This window comes from Homalodisca vitripennis, chromosome 2, assembly GCF_021130785.1.
Source record: "Homalodisca vitripennis isolate AUS2020 chromosome 2, UT_GWSS_2.1, whole genome shotgun sequence".
Classification (NCBI taxonomy): domain Eukaryota; kingdom Metazoa; phylum Arthropoda; class Insecta; order Hemiptera; family Cicadellidae; genus Homalodisca; species Homalodisca vitripennis.
In genome coordinates this window covers 4,715,941-4,733,889 of record NC_060208.1, presented here as the reverse complement: position 1 = coordinate 4,733,889, position 17,949 = coordinate 4,715,941, and the positions used below count along the sequence as shown (strand labels likewise).

Here is a 17,949-nt window from a genome sequence, read left to right as displayed (position 1 = left end):
AAACAAAACAAATAAAACACTGATAAATAGTAGTGATGTGAATACACCACGCTAGCCGCAGTTTTAAAACAAGAATTTTAAGAGTCTAAATAATGTACACCATTATATAAAAATCGAATGTTATTTTTCGCAACTTTATAGACCAATGGGGATTAGCCCACATTGATTTTCTAAATACTAATAGAAATGTTTATCGAGGACTTTAGGAATGTCCATGCAACTTTCAGTGCAATCGACTCAGTGGTTTTTCGTGATCGAGTGACAAAACATACCCGTACATACAGACTGGCACTACTCGATTTTCTAAATACTAATAGAAATGTTTATGGAGGACTTTAGGAATGTCCATGCAACTTTCAGTGCAATCGACTCAGTGGTTTTTCGTGATCGAGTGACAAAACATACCCGTACATACAGTGACCACTATCGATTTTCTAAAATACTAATAGAAATGTTTATGTAGGACTTTAGGAATGTCCATGCAACTTTCAGTGCAATCGACTCAGTGGTTTTTCGTGATCGAGTGACAAAACATACCCGTACATACAGACTGGCACTACTCGATTTTCTAAATACTAATAGAAATGTTTATGGAGGACTTTAGGAATGTCCATGCAACTTTCAGTGCAATCGACTCAGTGGGTTTTCGTGATCGAGTGACAAAACATAGACCCGTACATAGAGACTGGCACTACTCGATTTTCTAAATACTAATAGAAATGTTTATGGAGGACTTTAAGAATGTCCATGCAACTTTCAGTGCAATCGACTCAGTGGTTTTTCGTGATCGAGTGACAAAACATACCCGTACATACAGACTGGCACTACTCGATTTTTAAAATAGTATATTTTGAAAGAGCGGGTTAAATGTAACCATCTATTGCATAGAGCAAGCGTAGTAGTTGCAGCACTTCTTATTTCAACCTTCTCTGCAAAACTGTTAAGCACACACTAATAAAACACCTAGATAACAAAATTAAAAGTTTTAGTAAAAATATAACTTTAATTGTATATTTTAGAAACTATTATGTTTGCAGTGCTTGGTCAATACAGGATATCAAAGAAAAAAGTTAATATTACATTTTTACTATAAGTTTAAAGATCACGATGGTATAACATTCATATTTAATTACCACAATGGCGTAAGAGAAACTTTAATTAATTCCTTGTGCCTACTTAAAAGTAAGAAAATGACAATTGATACTGTAGGCTAATGTAAATGAAGGGAAATACCAACAATTGTAATAATTGAAAATGTTGCAAAATTCCACCACAATAGATTGAAACCTGTACTTTAACCTAAATTCTAGATTAATCGAAGGAAATTAACAGACTAGATTTATAAAAATTTAGTTTATTCAAAAGAAACCATTGACATGAAAAAACTTAAAAGTACTATCACAAACGTTTCTAAATGAGAACATTTTAAGCGTTACTTTACTAAACACTTGTTCATGAACTTAAATATTAGTTTAACAGTTGATTACTGTACAAGGTCGTTAGACACACCATAATTCATTAGGAACGAGTACATGGTTCTGACACACGGTATTATGTAACTAGTCACGTACATCATTTCCTGAAATCCTGTGAATCTTTTAAAATATATGTTTCTCTCGATTAAGACAACACCATTTTATACTTAGAACTTAGGCAGAATAATGTCATTTTTCGAAAATCAGCAAATGTGAAATTTTATAACTGTAACAACAGAAAATAAAAAAGGAAAAGTTTTAAATCTTTTTGTAAGAATCGAACAAGAAAATATCCAGAAAATACACTTGTATTGTTTACATAAACATACTTACATTTGAGTAAAATTTGGAAAACAATTAAAACACATTTTTACAGTTATTACAAATTATTACAGTATTCAGATTATAAAAATAACCATCTTTTAGGACATTCAGTATTTATTTATATTTTAAATTTACTATCACCGGTTCTTTTATGTACTGAAATACAAATGATCAATAATATCCAATGGAAAATTATAATTTTGTGACAAAGGAATTTTACAAATTATTCATTTAAATTAAAACTATAATACCGATGAAAATGTACACACTATATATTACCAATCATGTACTCTTAGGTTTTCTTGTGCCAAAGAACAAATTTTAGAAAATAATTCCCGAATTCAGAAAAATTCTCATTCCGCAAGAATCTTTCACAAAATTCAACAAATCTAAGTTGTATAGTATAAATGAAATACGTAAATATAATTAGTATTGAAGTACGCAAGTTCGATCATCCATTTTTTATCTTACCAAACTTTTACTCTTTCTTTACTTTGATTAACAGTGGTTTGCATATTTAATATGAAGACAAAAACTGAATGTGCGTTGCATTGGAAAATTAACATTTTTACAACGAAACGTTTTACTGACCTTTCAACATTTCAATCAATCAAAGTATTCTCCATTCATTTTTACAATGTACAGAATAGAATAACACAAAACTGTAATTATGTGTATTGTAATTATTGTGTTATATATAATTGTGTGTGAATTTTTGGAAAGCATAGAATTCAAACAATACTTCTCAAAGTACAGAAAATTAAACTCACCTAATAACTAATAATACTTATAAATCACAGTGACACAGTGAAGTAGTGTTACACAACACGTGTTACTATTGGGAGATAATAATGTTGTCCGATAGCACCTAATAACTAATAATACTTATAAATCACAGTGACACAGTGAAGTAGTGTTACACAACACGTGTTACTATTGGGAGATAATAATGTTATCCGATAGCACCTACATACTAACTAATAAGAATAACCTTACTATGTATCGTATGTACCTTATTTAGGAAATTATACAATATAGTTCTATGTATGTAAATATATCACAAGTTTGCGTGACGATGTACCTCGTTAAGAAAGGAATTACTAAACTGTCATTGATATTGAATAAGCTCTCTCAAGTAAGTTGTTATTAAACACTTAGCTAGTAGTTGAAAAATAATTCAACCTTCCACAGTTGCTAAACACGACATTTCCTTAATTAATTATTTGAATGTACCAACAAACAATTCACAAAAATAAAACCAAAATTTGTGGTCGCAGTTCTTTGAATAATTTATTTGTAGTATTTCATCTTTGAATGGACTTCAAGTTGAAATAATAATACGTAGATAGAAACAAATAATTAATATATAGTACAAAACAGATGTTAAGGACTTTTTCGTTCATGAAAATACTATTGCGTGTTTTTATTAAGTAAAAAATATATCACGTAGTCACTTAACTACCTAAGTATACAGCGATTAGATAACAAAACATATAATAAGGGTATATTACTAGATACAATATATGCTAAATAAAGCATTCATTATATGAATTTAAAATTCTAAAACTTAAATAATAAAAAGTAGGAACTTTAAAAGTAAGGAAACGCCAATAAATGCCTGACCGGTAACTGTAAGTTTCACTACCGCAGAGAACTAACTACACAGACAGCTCACTGGTATGTCGGGTCGGGACTAATATGGAGTGTGTATTGTCTGTGTACAATTACTCGTCTACGGTTCACACAGACCGCAGAGAACTAACCTAACTACACAGACAGCTCACTGGTATGTTCGGGTCGGGGACTAATGCAGCGCTGTCGGCGGCAAGTTGACGTACTACCGGGGTGTGTATTGTCTGTGTTACAATTACTCGGTCTACGGTTCACTCAGCCTAACATCAAGCTCTAAGCTACCAGTTTTAGGGCCACCGATCCATCGTTCTCCATGTGTTTGTGCAGATGTGAGTGTGTATTGTCTGTGTACAATTACTCGTCTACGGTTCACACAGCCTAACATCAAGCTCTAAGCTACAGTAGGGCCACGATCCATCAGTTCTCCATGTGTTTGTGCAGGATGTGGAGTGTGTATTGTCTGTGTACAATTACTCGTCTACGGTTTCACACAGCCTAACATCAAGACTCTAAGCTACAGTTGGGCCACGATACCATCAGTTTTCCATGTGTTTGTGCAGGATGTGAGTGTGTATTGTCCTGTGTACAATTACTCGTCTACGGTTCACACAGCCTAACATCAAGCTCTAAGCTACAGTAGGGCCCAGATCCATCAGTTCTCCATTGTGTTTGTGCAGGATGTGAGTGTGTATTGTCTGTGTACAATTAATCGTCTACGGTTCACACCAGCTAACATCAAGCTCTAAGCTTACAGTAGGTAGGGCCACGATCCATCAGTTTTCCATGTGTTTGTGCAGTATGCTGTGGGTGTGTATTGTCTGTGTACAATTACTCTGTCTACGGTTCACACAGCTCTATCATCAAGCTCTAAGCTACAGTAGGGCCACGATCCATCAGTTCTCCATGTGTTTGTGCAGGATGTGGGTGTGTATTGTCTGTGTACAATTACTCGTCTACGGTTCACACAGCCTAACATCAAGCTCTAAGCTACAGTAGGGCACACGATCCATCAGTTCTACATGTTGTTTGTGCAGGATGTGAGTGTGTATTGTCTGTGTACAATTATCTCGTCTCCTACAGGTTCAACACAGCCCTAACATCAAGCTCTAAGCTACAGTAGGGCCACGATCCATCAGTTCTCCATGTGTGTTTGTGCAGGATGTGAGTGTGTATTGTCTGTGTTACAATTACTCGTCTACGGTTCTCACAGCCTAACATCAAGCTCTACTAAGCTACAGTAGGGACCACGATCCATCAGTGTTCTCCATGTGTTTAGGTGCAGGATGTGAGTGTGTATTGTTGTGTACAATTACTCGTCTACGGTTCACACAGCCTAACATCAAGCTCTAAAGCTACAGTAGGGCCTACGATCCATCAGTTCTCCATGTGTTTGTGCAGGAGCAGGATGTGAGTGTGTATTGTCTGTGTACAATTACTCGTCTACGGTTCACACAGCCTAACATCAAGCTCTAAGCTACAGGTTGAGGGCCACGATCCATCAGTTCTCCATGTGTTTGTGCAGGATGTGAGTGTGTATTGTCTGTTGTACAATTACTCGTCTACGGTTCACACAGCCTAACATCAAGCTCTAAGCTACAGTAGGGCCACGATCCATCAGTTTCTCCATGTGTTTGTGCAGGATGTGAGTGTGTATTGTTCTGTGTACAATTACTAGTCTCTACGGTTCCACACAGCCTAACATCAAGCTCTAAGCTACAGTAGGGCCACGATCCATCAGTTTTCCATGTGTTTGTGCAGGATGTGAGTGTGTATTGTCTGTGTACAATTACTCGTCTACGGTTCACACAGCCTAACATCAAGCTTCCCTAAGCTACAGTAGGGCCACGATCCATCAGTTTTCCATGTGATTGTGCAGGATGTGAGTGTGTATTGTCTGTGTACAATTACTCGTCTACGGTTCACACAGCCTAACATCAAGCTCTAAGCTACAGTAGGGCCACCGATCCATCAGTTCTCCATGTGTTTGTGGCAGGATTGTGTGAGTGTGTATTGTTAGCTGTGTACAATTAGACTCGTCTCGGTTCACTCAGCCTAAACATCAAGCTCTAAGCTACAGTAGGGCCGACGATCCATCAGTTTCTCCATGTGTTTTGTGCAGGATGTGAGTGTGTATTGGTCTGTGTACAATTACTCTGTCTACGGTTCACACAGCCTAACACCACCCCATCACAGCTCTAAGCTACAGTAGGGCCACGATCCATCAGTTCTCCATGTGTTTGTGCAGGATGTGAGTGTGTATTGTCCTGTGTACAATTACTCGTCTTACGGTTAACACAGCCTAACATCAAGCTCTTAAGCTACTGTAGGGCCACGATCCATCAGTTTTTCCATGTGTTTGTGCAGGATGTGAGTGATGTATTGTCTGTGTACAATTACTCGTCTACGGTTTCACACACAGCCTAACATCAAGCTCCTAAGCTACAGTAGGGGCACGATCCATCCAGTTTTCCATGTGTTTGTGCAAGGATGTGAGTGTGTATTGTCTGTGTACAATTACTCGTCTCGGTTCACACAGCCTACCTAACATCCAAGCTCCTAAGCTACACAGTAGGGCCACGATCCCATCAGTTCTCCTGTGTTTGTGCAGGATGTGGGTGTTGTATTGTCTGTGTACAATTAACTTCGTTTACGGTTCACACAGCCATCTAACATCAAGCTCATAAGCTACACGTACGCCGCAGGGCCACGATCACCATCAGTTCTCCATGTGTTTGTGCAGGATGTGAGTGTGTGCTTGTCTGTGTACACTTTCTTCTGACTAGACTCTACGTTCACACAGCCCGCTCTAAACATCAAGCCTCTAAGCTACAGTAGGGCACGATCCATCAGTTTTTTCCATGTGTTTGTGCAGGATGTGAGTGTTGTTATTGTCTCTGTGATACAATTACTCGTCTACGGTTCACACAGCCTAACATCAAGCTCTAAGCTACAGTAGGGCCACGATCCATCAGTTTTCCATGTGTTTGTGCAGGATGCCCTGTGGGGTGTGTATTGTCTGTGTACAATTACTCGTCTACGGCTTCACACAGCCTAACATCAAGCTCTCTAAGCTACAGTAGGGCCACGATCCATCAGTTTTTCCATGTGTTTGTGCAGGATGTGGGCCTGTGTATTATTGTCTGTGTACAATTACTCGTCTACGGTTTCACACAGGCCTAACATCAAGCTCTATTAGCTACAGTAGGGCCACGATCCATACAGTTTTCCATGTGTTTGTGCAGGATGTGGGTGTGTATTGTCTGTGTACAATTACTCGTCTACGGTTTTTCATCACAGCCTAACATCAAGCTCTAAGCTACTCAGTAGGGCCACGCACGATCACATCAGTTTTCCCATGTGTTTGTGCAGGATGTGGGTGTGTGTATTGTCTGTGTACAATTAATCGTCTACGGTTCACACAGCCTAACATCAAGCTCTAAGCTACTAGTCAGGGTCCTCGATCCATCAGTTCTCCATGTGTTTGTGCAGGATGTGAGTGTGTATTGTCTGTGTACAATTACTCGTCTACGGTTCACACAGCCTAACATCAAGCTCTCAGCTACAGTAGGGCCACGATCCATCAGTTTTCCATGTGTTTGTGCAGGATGTGGGCCTCGAGATCGTACTTCTTCTTGTATTTGGCGCTGCACATGGCGCAGAAGTACTTGGGCTCCTTCTGGCAGGTGTTCTTCAGATGGAAGGCCAGGTACCGCTTCTGAGCGAACGTGTTGCCGCACTGAGGACATTGGTAGTCCCAGATCTTCACGTCCGCCGCGCTGGGGTCGGTCTCTATCATTATATCTGTCACAACAACGATTATAGGCGTCATTTTATTATTAGAGTTACCAGTTTTATAATTTAAATTTTAAAACGACATAATGAAATTTTAAAATTTACAAATTACCTGATAATTTCAAGCATTAAAATGTAACAAAAGAATAAGATTATTCATGTATTATAAATGCCATCTATATTATGAATGCAATCCATCCTTCAAATCTCTACTAACAACCAAATTGCCGAGTTAGTATTTGATTTTACAATCAGTCAACTATAATTCTATCGGGTATTTATTACTATACAGGAGAGGGCAGTAGTGAATCGACGATATTTACCGTCTGGTTCTTTCTGCAATGCTTTTGCCAAAATACTTTGGCTGATGTCTGTGAAGTCCGGAGTGCACATAAAGTGGTCTACAAAAGACAAAACAATTTTATTAGGATAGTCTTACAATAATTTGGCGTGGCATATAGATTGATGAGTTCAGAGATCAGACAACCAGGATTTGAATGAGAACTCACTGACAAGAGCTTAAAGGTTATTTTACCTTATGCGATACATTAGACGTCAAAATATTTTCGCTACGTATATATATACGTATAATAATAGACGTTCGGAAAGTTTTGTATTTTATACAGTTAAATTGTGTTTTCAATTCCTGTGTTACGGAATGAAACGAAAATGTGAGAAAACCCCCTTTTCTATGTAATCCCAATATCACAGATCCTAGGATAATCTTAATTGAATATCATTTCATTTAAAAGCGTAGCTAGTATAAATAATTATCAACTTTTTCAAGATTTGGTGTATTCAAACTTCAACGATTATTTTTTCATTTTTCGGATAAATAAATGACCCTCTCTATAATAACATAATATTAACCTTTATATACTAGAAGCGTGAGGTATACATTTTAACTCTCTACATAAAGTTCAACAATATAGCGAAATATGTAGGCTACAACAAGGTAGGTTCAGCAATAAGGGTACTGTGTAATGAGGGCTGATTGTCAACAGTCCTCTACTATAAAAGTAAAAACAAAAAAATTGTTTAATTGGTTTTAAGTTGTTATCATGTTATGAGCCTCCTTGCAATGGATCTTGAAACTTACCAGCCGCTGTACCGTCCAAGGACTCGGGATCGCTCAGCTCTGTCGATATTTCTGCGTTCAAAAGGTTGAAGAAATACCCTGCAAAGAAATCACATTTTAGATCATTTTACACTTTTCATTAAGTATCCTGTTACTGCTTCTCATTTGTAAAACATTGTTTTGGATGTTAAAATATTTTAATTAATAAATAAATATATTTAAATTAAACATTTATTCACAGATATAAAAATACTTCTACATATATATTCGAAAATTTGGAAGTTTAACTTCTGAAATCTTTTAAGAGTTAATTAGTTAGCAAAACAGAAGTATTTTAAAATGCATTTTTTAAGCACTTGTCTTAATAGAAGTTTTAATCTGCATATTGGTTTTAACTTAATGAGAAAGCTTGATATCTTTTTACAACTTAAAATAATAGGTGTCTAATTTTATTTGCAAAGTAATAAAAACAATCAACGTAATGAAACAGTTAACTAAATGTATTCAGGGCATACCAAATAACATCGTTGCCAGAATTTATTGCAATCAGTTTTTTTTTTTCAAAGTAGAGGTCGATACCCTTGTACGCTTTATTCTGTTCGTCCTCATGGACCACTGGCCTGTGCGAGGATCTTATCAAGCAGAACAAAGGGAGAGTCGATGCAGTACGAGGTCGATGGTACTGATAAAAAGTGCTGCGGTTACAGACAAGATTTGAATCTCTAACTCAGGTCTAAAGTATGACATCTAACACCGCTCGACCATCGGCACTCCCAAGAAATTATAAATTATGATAATTATTGTGTTCATTTTGTGTAAATAACTTGAGAATTGAGAACTTGAGAATGCTAAAACACAATTCAGTTATCATTTACGATCTTGATAAAATTGTTAGGAATATTCCCTTTCGAAACTTTGAACTATACGTGTTTGAAAACTGTTAGGGATATCAGAATGTCTGAATTTATGTTATAAATTGTACAAAAGGTTTAATTCTTAACATAAGTAACAACGACCACCAATATTGACATTTAAACAGATAAGGTAAAATCAGATGTAGTTACTGTTTTGTACAAGTTTGGTTGGAGTGCGCCAGAAATTACTGCGTTTGTCGTACTGATTAAACAGATTCCTGTTACTACATAATCCAACTGTAGTTGTAAATCAAATGAAAATTATAAAAACATTTTCACTTTTAATTTATGGTGTTGACAAATAACTAATGATTTACGAATTTTTGGATTGGTGTCATTTTTAAACCTTAAGAGACGAAAAAAATGTCGAAGAATAATCTATTTTTTTAATATTCTATAACACCGTTATATATTTGGTTGTTCATGTATAATTCACTAATTAAACATTGAACAAATATGCGAACGACCGTCACCTTGAAACTATTTATAGAATGACTCGAGGGATTGGACCGCCGATTATGTGATGAGGGTGACACAAACAATCAGATAACTATACCTGTACACTATGCACTTTACGTCACAGCACAAAAAATTCAAGTTAAAAGTAATCAGTCTTTATTATAAAAATACATAATACGTAAATTATACATGTATAAGTACTGAGGAAGAACCCATTTGTGTACGCTGTGTATGGTAGTCTACTGTATAATGTATAGCAGATACAATACTGCACTAACGTAATATACAATAACATAATGCTTAAATGTATTGTAACTTCGTTAGAAACCATTACTATCGCTTAGGTATTACACAACTTAAATTTAAAATCCAGAATGGTAAATAGAAATAATATTGTTGTTGTATCTTTAAACCTCTAATAAAATCGTGTTTTAATGTAATAAAATCGCGTTTTAATGTACTCGTAATACAAATCAAAACGAAGGATCTGTACATTGTAGAAGCTTCTTACCTATTGGATTTTATTAATTAATTTTAAAACAGACATTCCAATAATAATTCAATTTTATTTGTGCGTGGACTTTCGTTTTCAATAAAAACATCATCAATCCCACATACCAAATGAAAGTGATTAAAATAGTAATATAAACACTTTCGAGCTAAAATATAAAAAAAACGTGTCATTACAAGTACAACTATATAACATCATCAATCCCACATACCAAATGAAAGTGATTAAAATAGTAATATAAACACTTTCGAGCTAAAATATAAAAAAAACGTGTCATTACAAGTACAACTATATAACATCATCAATCCCACATACCAAATGAAAGTGATTAAAATAGTAATATAAACACTTTCGAGCTAAAATATAAAAAAAACGTGTCATTACAAGTACAACTATATAACATCATCAATCCCACATACCAAATGAAAGTGATTAAAATAGTAAATATAAACACTTTCGAGCTAAAATATAAAAAAACGTGTCATTACAAGTACAACTATATAACATCATCAATCCCACATACCAAATGAAAGTGATTAAAATAGTAATATAAACACTTTCGAGCTAAAATATAAAAAAAAACGTGTCATTACAAGTACAACTATATAACATCATCAATCCCACATACCAAATGAAAGTGATTAAAATAGTAATATAAACACTTTCGAGCTAAAATATAAAAAAAACGTGTCATTACAAGTACAACTATATAACATCATCAATCCCACATACCAAATGAAAGTGATTAAAATAGTAATATAAACACTTTCGAGCTAAAATATAAAAAAAACGTGTCATTACAAGTACAACTATATAACATCATCAATCCCACATACCAAATGAAAGTGATTAAAATAGTAATATAAACACTTTCGAGCTAAAATATAAAAAAAAACGTGTCATTACAAGTACAACTATATAACATCATCAATCCCACATACCAAATGAAAGTGATTAAAATAGCAATATAAACACTTTCGAGCTAAAATATAAAAAAAAAACGTGTCATTACAAGTACAACTATATAACATCATCAATCCCACATACCAAATGAAAGTGATTAAAATAGTAATATAAACACTTTCGAGCTAAAATATAAAAAAAACGTGTCATTACAAGTACAACTATATAACATCATCAATCCCACATACCAAATGAAAGTGATTAAAATAGTAATATAAACACTTTCGAGCTAAAATATAAAAAAAAACGTGTCATTACAAGTACAACTATATAACATCATCAATCCCACATACCAAATGAAAGTGATTAAAATAGTAATATAAACACTTTCGAGCTAAAATATAAAAAAAAACGTGTCATTACAAGTACAACTATATAACATCATCAATCCCACATACCAAATGAAAGTGATTAAAATAGTAATATAAACACTTTCGAGCTAAAATATAAAAAAAACGTGTCATTACAAGTACAACTATATAACATCATCAATCCCACATACCAAATGAAAGTGATTAAAATAGTAATATAAACACTTTCGAGCTAAAATATAAAAAAAAACGTGTCATTACAAGTACAACTATATAACATTTTTAAAACGAGGAAACACGCAAAATGTACAAGTGAAAAGTAAAACTAATATTTACTCGGATCAAAAACAGTAACGGTTAATTATGGAAAGGCCCAGCCAGGTTCATTATGTACTACATGATTTTAGTTCTTTTTTATAAACATCAACGATATTTTTATTTGGGATTTCTTGTAATACTTTCACTCTTGAAAATGTTAATTACATGACAAGTGTTTTTATTTAGGTACAAAATGGTTTATATTACCATTTTAACCAGTTTTATTTCAGTTATGTGGGCCTGATAATGTTTTCATTGAAAATAAAATACCTCACACAGGTTAAATTTAATTATTTATGTTTGTCCCTAAATTAATTAAGGTATCACTGTTACATTTTATTAATATTTGAAAGAATACCATAATTGTTTTTGTCATTACCCACTAACGTAATTCGGTAAAGGGGAAAAATGAATGACACGTTTCAATTTTATTGAGAACATTTTGTAACCTACAGCGGCATGGACAAGACTCGTTGGCTTTCAGAAGTGTGTTATTACAACAATGCAGTTTCAAGACTAAGATTAAAAAAAATAGTAATACAATTTTTTCCAAAATTATTTATTTTTTGGACGAGGAAAAAAATGTGAATTCACCTGATTATTAAAGTAAATTACATTGAAAAGTGTAGTTTTATTAACAACTAGTTTTAAATATTTCAAATTGCTCCGAGAGTCACTAACTAAACGTTTTGTAATATAACGGTGCCTTTTGGTTTGTTTAGAATAACATTACAAGTAAGTCTACACATTAACTTTGACACTACACTGGAGTCTGATGAGTAGTAAACACATCACCACCACAAACACAGAAAGGTCTATACAAAATAGCCAGTGTTAAGTATTCCTGCACAGTTCAAACCACTTTGAACGTTCACAACAGTTATGTCCTGCTTGGGCTTGAAGTGGCGCTTGGACAAGTGGCTGTCTAGGTGACACTTGCGCTTGAACAGGCGCTTACACAGCGGACAGGGAAACTGTGGCTCGTTGGAACACTCAAAACGGAGATGACGGTTTAAGTGCTTCTTGTTCTTATAGGACCTTCCGCACTCGAGACACTGATGTTCCTTCACCACCACTTCCTCAATATTCGCCTCCAGCTCGGCCATAAAATCTGTGGATAGGGAAATGTGTTAATAACCGAGCACATAAATGTAAAAACCTAGTTCAGTTAAATATTTTTTTTTACTAACACTAAATTACACTGCCATATCTTAAGTTTAGTTTCTGCAAAACATCGTAACGGAAGTTTCGAGTTTCAGTTTCTCAGTACAGCAGACGTCCGTTAAAATTTGACTAATACAATAGTTTGTATCGGAGAGAGTCACATGGTCAGTTTGAGTTCAACAAATTACCTTTATATATAAGTCGATTACGATTTTAAATCTGTTTAGACGAGCATTGATCAGCAATTGAAATATACGGAGTAACATTAAAGTAATATAGCAATCATTGATTAAACTTTGTGAAAAGACTGACTTGTTTCTAACTGAATATTTGTTTCGTTTCTGAGATCTTTTTTAAACTAATATTATTACCTTAATTAAATTAAAATTCATATTTAATACTTGTTTCAACACATATTGTGATCAAACACCGTTTTAAACCCAAACGATTCTGTTACAATAGGATATGGCATATCTTTTGTAGAAATCAATCCAATTTCATCTTGATTAAGTTTTATAAATATTAGTATGCTTTAAAAGCATCACGTTTCTATACCGCTACAAGATACAAAGGCTCTTTTTGTGGGGATGAGCAATTAATAATATGTAATATTAATTGTAACATTGCTCTCGGCAAATAAGCAAAATATAGTCCACTTAGACAAGTAGGACATTGTCACATCAATCGATGATCGTGAAATCAAATAAACAGTTTTACCTTTCAAAATTCAATTCATCGCGGAATGCATCTGGACATGTTAGTAGGTTGGGATACTTGACTACATTTTTTCTGATAAAAAACCATTTAGGCGATAATTACACTATAATGGAGAAGACAAAACTAAGATCATTGTTTTATAGTTGACAGTACCGGGAACATTCTTCGAAAAGTATCGCCACTCTATTTTCATCCTGATTACTATCACCTTTAGGCCTACTTATCAATTTCATCCTTAATACTGGTAGTAGAGTCGGACATCGGTTCGGTATAACGACAAGTTCAGGCCAAAGGAATTTGCAACACGAGTACAACATAGAATATAACATTTATTTCCAACACAGACTATGGAAGGACACAACACATATCACGACGAGTGTAACGTTCAACCTATCCCGAGTATGTGGTCTCGAAGAACATCGGGTGTTTGCGGCGAAGATGCGCCTTGATGCAGATCTTCTGTTTGGCCCGGTAGGGACAGTAGGGACAAGCGAACTGGGGGTCCTTGCCGCACTCGTAGCGCTGGTGGCGGTTCAGATGCTTCTTGTGAAAGTACTTTCGCCCGCACAAGCCACACATGAATGTGGGTCTACAGTCTGTAACCACAAGGGATCGTAACTATTCTATTTTCTCTTCATTAGAATAATAATACGTAACATCAATAATTCATGCTGACACTAAGCGTCTCAATTTACAAAGCAGCGCTGTGGTTTAAAGTAATTGATTGGTGACCAATATAATATTATTAATAAAATGTATTTTGTAGTAAAAATACTTTTTGTATTAAAATATAATCACTGACTGACAGTCAATGAATGCGGTTCTGTTTTAATATTTTTTAACTTAAATTATCTTCTCCATTTATGAATAATATTAAATTATACTTTGTTGTAGTCTCAATAAAAATGCAAAATCATCAAACGTGTACTAAGAATAAAAAAATTAACCTCAAACTATGTAAAGTTTAAAACATTATTTTAATTACGTAAACAATTTTAAATGAATTATAAAAGGAATGCCGGTGGCAGTGAATATCGCCTGGACAACCATGCAACAATTGCTGACATTTGTAGCGATACAACATGCTAGGAGCGACACATAAATAATCACAGTCCAACTTACCATACCATATAGCAGTGTCACTAGCCAGGAAGCGGAACAAAGTTTTGATAACCACGAAACAATTTATTTGTAAACAAATGTGCTTGAATTTTGTTTTGGAGTTGTTCTCTTAGAAACTATTTCGACAAACGATCAAACAAAATTATTGAACCAAATTATAATCACTACAAATACTCAAGATCACTTCACAACATCGAACCGAAAATACCTGGCATGCGATCACAAAAATGACATTGGGAACTGTCAGTGCACTCATCTGTGCTTGAGGTAGATGTGTGTCTTCAGATTATCCCTACGTTTACACTTGTACTCGCACAGAGGACAGCACATCCTCGGCTGTTTGCCGCACTCGAGCCTCTGGTGACGGCACAAGTCTCGCTTGTTCTTGTATGTTCGGCAACATCTCGGACAACAGTATCGAACACTGCCTACAAATCAATGAATAGCAACAATCAGTTGTAGTTGCACATAATGTATCGCTGCAACTCGTCGTACAGTTGTACACCTGCCAATACAGAAAAGAAAGATTCTATTAATGCTGCAGAACATATGATGGAATCTCAAAAAATAAATATCGTGAATATGCATACAAATATTTGTAACTCGTAAATATTTGTTAAATTATTTAATTTTAACTGATAACACTTTATTGTTTCTTTGGAACATTCCTCTATTCTTTACGTCAAACTGTCAAAATTTGTAAAATAATATGTATTGTTGATATTCTACTGTTGTGAACTCTTTTTATACAGTAAAATATTGTAAAAAAAGATTTAAAGAAAACTATTTTGTGGTTTGAATATATAATTTGAAACGTGATTCCATACAAATAAAAAAAATAGGATATAAACTTGTGACAAAAGGAATATTACAAAAATTAGGGTAAAAAAGTTAACTAAGACATAATTTACACTTAGAATATTATAATATCAACATTTGTTGTAAAGTAGTTTTCTGTATTTACATAACAAAAAATTGAATGCGAAAACCTTGTATGAACTGGTGAGAATACCATGTGGAAATCAGCACGTCGATGAGTTGTTAAGAGAAAACGTTCCTATGCCTGAAGACTATGTGAGACTTTAAACTGCTGTTCTTCTTCGCCTTGTACGGACAGTGGGGACAAGCGAACTGCGGCGGTTTGCCGCACTCGTAGCGAAGATGTCTTGTAAGGTCCCGCTTGTACTTGTAGGAGCGATTACAAGTGACGCAGTCAAATGTTGTTTGGCCGGAATTGTAGAATGTGCCTGACAGAAAAATAGGGCAATAGTTAGGCTGATGTAACGTGCAAGTCATTGACGTTTTACTCTTACGCTGTAAATAAACAACTATTGCAATGTGTACTTCTACTTCAAGAAAATGTATTGTTCAATCTGTAATGTTATTCCATCTGTTTCACCCGAACTTGAGACAATTCGTAGAGATTTAAGGCAAAACTCAAGCTCCATTATAATATTTTTTCATGTTAACCAGTCAAGCCTAGCAGTTAATTGTAATGATAAACATCGTTTTTTTATTCATAGACCTGGTTATTTCGAATAAATTTTAGCAATTTCAATGTTTTATAAAACAAGCATACATCTTTATAACTGATGAAAATTAATCTATAGGAGGAAAAAACAACAGGAGAACACAATTATTAAAGTGAGCTATGAGCCTCGATTATAAACCTGCACTTCTTCTTTTTAACAAGGGTACCTGAGCAAAGGGTTTTCCATTAAAACATCATGATAAGAAACGAAAAGTAATTCATAACTTAGTTGTCAGCTCTGAGTTTGACATAAAAATTAATTGAACACATGTGATCACTATAAGGAATTTTTAATTAAAAAGAATTATTAAACCTAGTTTAGTACAGTGCATTAAATGTTTGTAACATCAACGCAACCTCTGTTAATTTGTCAGTTCTGAATACAAACGGTCAGAAAAGGTAGGTAGATGTTATGACACCTGAAGTATTATTAATTTAAACTCATGTGATTCACGTGTACTCAAATTCTCAAAAAATATTTCGAGATAACAAATTGTTTATACCAAAAAGTTTAGCAAATCTTTTACCTATTCCAGAACATTTTTTATATTGTTTTATTTTGTTCCAAGAGAAGCTTTAAAAATAACGGAGTTGTGTATATACCTAAAGTTTGAATGACTGATATGATGAGTTGCCGTTTCCACAAGCCGCATTATGTGGCATACATATATCAAACATTTTGATCGGGGGTGGTTTAAGGATCTGCGGGTCATGTTCGAAAAAGTTATGCCGAAATTGTTGGTAAGTGCTACCATGAAGGCGATTAAAGTAGGGTGCAGATTTGGTGTATAACTTCATTTTCTTTGGTAATCCTAGTGAAGGGTACAGTAATGAACTGTAGCTCTTAGTCGATATTTTGCAGACGGTGCGTAAGAGGCCGTCAACCAGTCGCTGTGTAGACCTAGGACAATCCACAACAGTGAAACATAATGTAACGTTTGATACTAGGGACATTTATAAATCTGTCACGTAAAGCCTCAAATCGGACGCATAATCCATCTTTATGTACAGTAACAAGAATCGGATGTGCAACCAATTTTGATTATGACTAACTGGGTTTACAACAGTTGCATATTTACACAACTTCAACTCCTTTGGGTTTGCCGTGCGACCTTTAGAATAAATGACGGTGACCTCTAAAGAACCAGTAACATAGAAAGAATCTACACAATTTCTCTGTATAAATCCATAGTGCAAACCAAATGTATAAGTTACAATATTTCTGTACTTTTTCTATACTTATTCAAATTAGTGGCCGATTTAAAATTGAGGTCGTTTAATCTAAAAAATCAATTTAAAATTTGAGCAACTGAGCCTTCTCAAATTGGAGTGGGTGTTATATTACTCAATATTACTCAGACTTATACTTATCTCAAATCCACGTTTATATTTTATTCGTATTTTGGTCATTTTAGAAAACAATTAATTCAACAATATCCTATGTCAAATGTCCGAACACCTGTTTTCCTATCAAATCCTCCATAGTCAATAATACGCTTTTAACGATGTTTAACATTAAATCTTCATCACGCACAAAATCTATTTCCAATACATGAATCCGATTAGTTACTGTGGACATCACATATCGATTACTTTAATTAATCATATCCAGCTTTTACAGGCCATTAAACTTATGTA

At 34.5% G+C, this 17,949-nt stretch overlaps 2 protein-coding genes and 1 long non-coding RNA gene across 3 annotated transcripts; all 3 read right to left on the bottom strand.

The window, feature by feature from the left end:
- Nucleotides 1-2,467: 2,467 nt before the first annotated feature.
- LOC124356106 lies at nt 2,468-3,544 on the bottom strand. Its single transcript, XR_006921803.1, has 2 exons — nt 2,668-3,544; nt 2,468-2,569 (listed from the first exon to the last, which is right to left on the bottom strand). It is a non-coding gene; the product is annotated as an uncharacterized LOC124356106 (long non-coding RNA).
- Nucleotides 3,545-7,011: 3,467 nt separating this feature from the next.
- LOC124353429 (replication initiator 1-like) lies at nt 7,012-12,883 on the bottom strand. Its single transcript, XM_046803268.1, has 4 exons — nt 12,637-12,883; nt 8,323-8,400; nt 7,547-7,624; nt 7,012-7,232 (listed from the first exon to the last, which is right to left on the bottom strand). The coding sequence occupies exons 1-4, from the start codon at nt 12,881-12,883 to the stop codon at nt 7,012-7,014; spliced, it is 624 nt and encodes a 207-aa protein (XP_046659224.1).
- A 1,084-nt stretch (nt 12,884-13,967) lies between these two features.
- Nucleotides 13,968-17,949, bottom strand: LOC124356094 (longitudinals lacking protein, isoforms A/B/D/L-like). The gene is made up of 2 exons (XM_046807261.1): nt 14,989-17,949; nt 13,968-14,254 (listed from the first exon to the last, which is right to left on the bottom strand). The coding sequence occupies exons 1-2, from the start codon at nt 14,993-14,995 to the stop codon at nt 14,049-14,051; spliced, it is 213 nt and encodes a 70-aa protein (XP_046663217.1). The 5' UTR covers nt 14,996-17,949; the 3' UTR covers nt 13,968-14,048.

Excerpts from the sequence above, each read along its gene's own strand:
- LOC124353429 (XM_046803268.1), bottom strand. The coding sequence starts at position 12,883 with ATGGCCGAGCTGGAGGCGAATATTGAGGAAGTGGTGGTGAAGGAACAT. Across the intron at positions 8,401-12,636 it reads TGTTGTGAACGTTCAAAGTG|GGTATTTCTTCAACCTTTTG; the intron begins GTTTGAACTGTG and ends ATTTCTTTGCAG. Across the intron at positions 7,233-7,546 it reads ATTGCAGAAAGAACCAGACG|ATATAATGATAGAGACCGAC; the intron begins GTAAATATCGTC and ends TTGTTGTGACAG.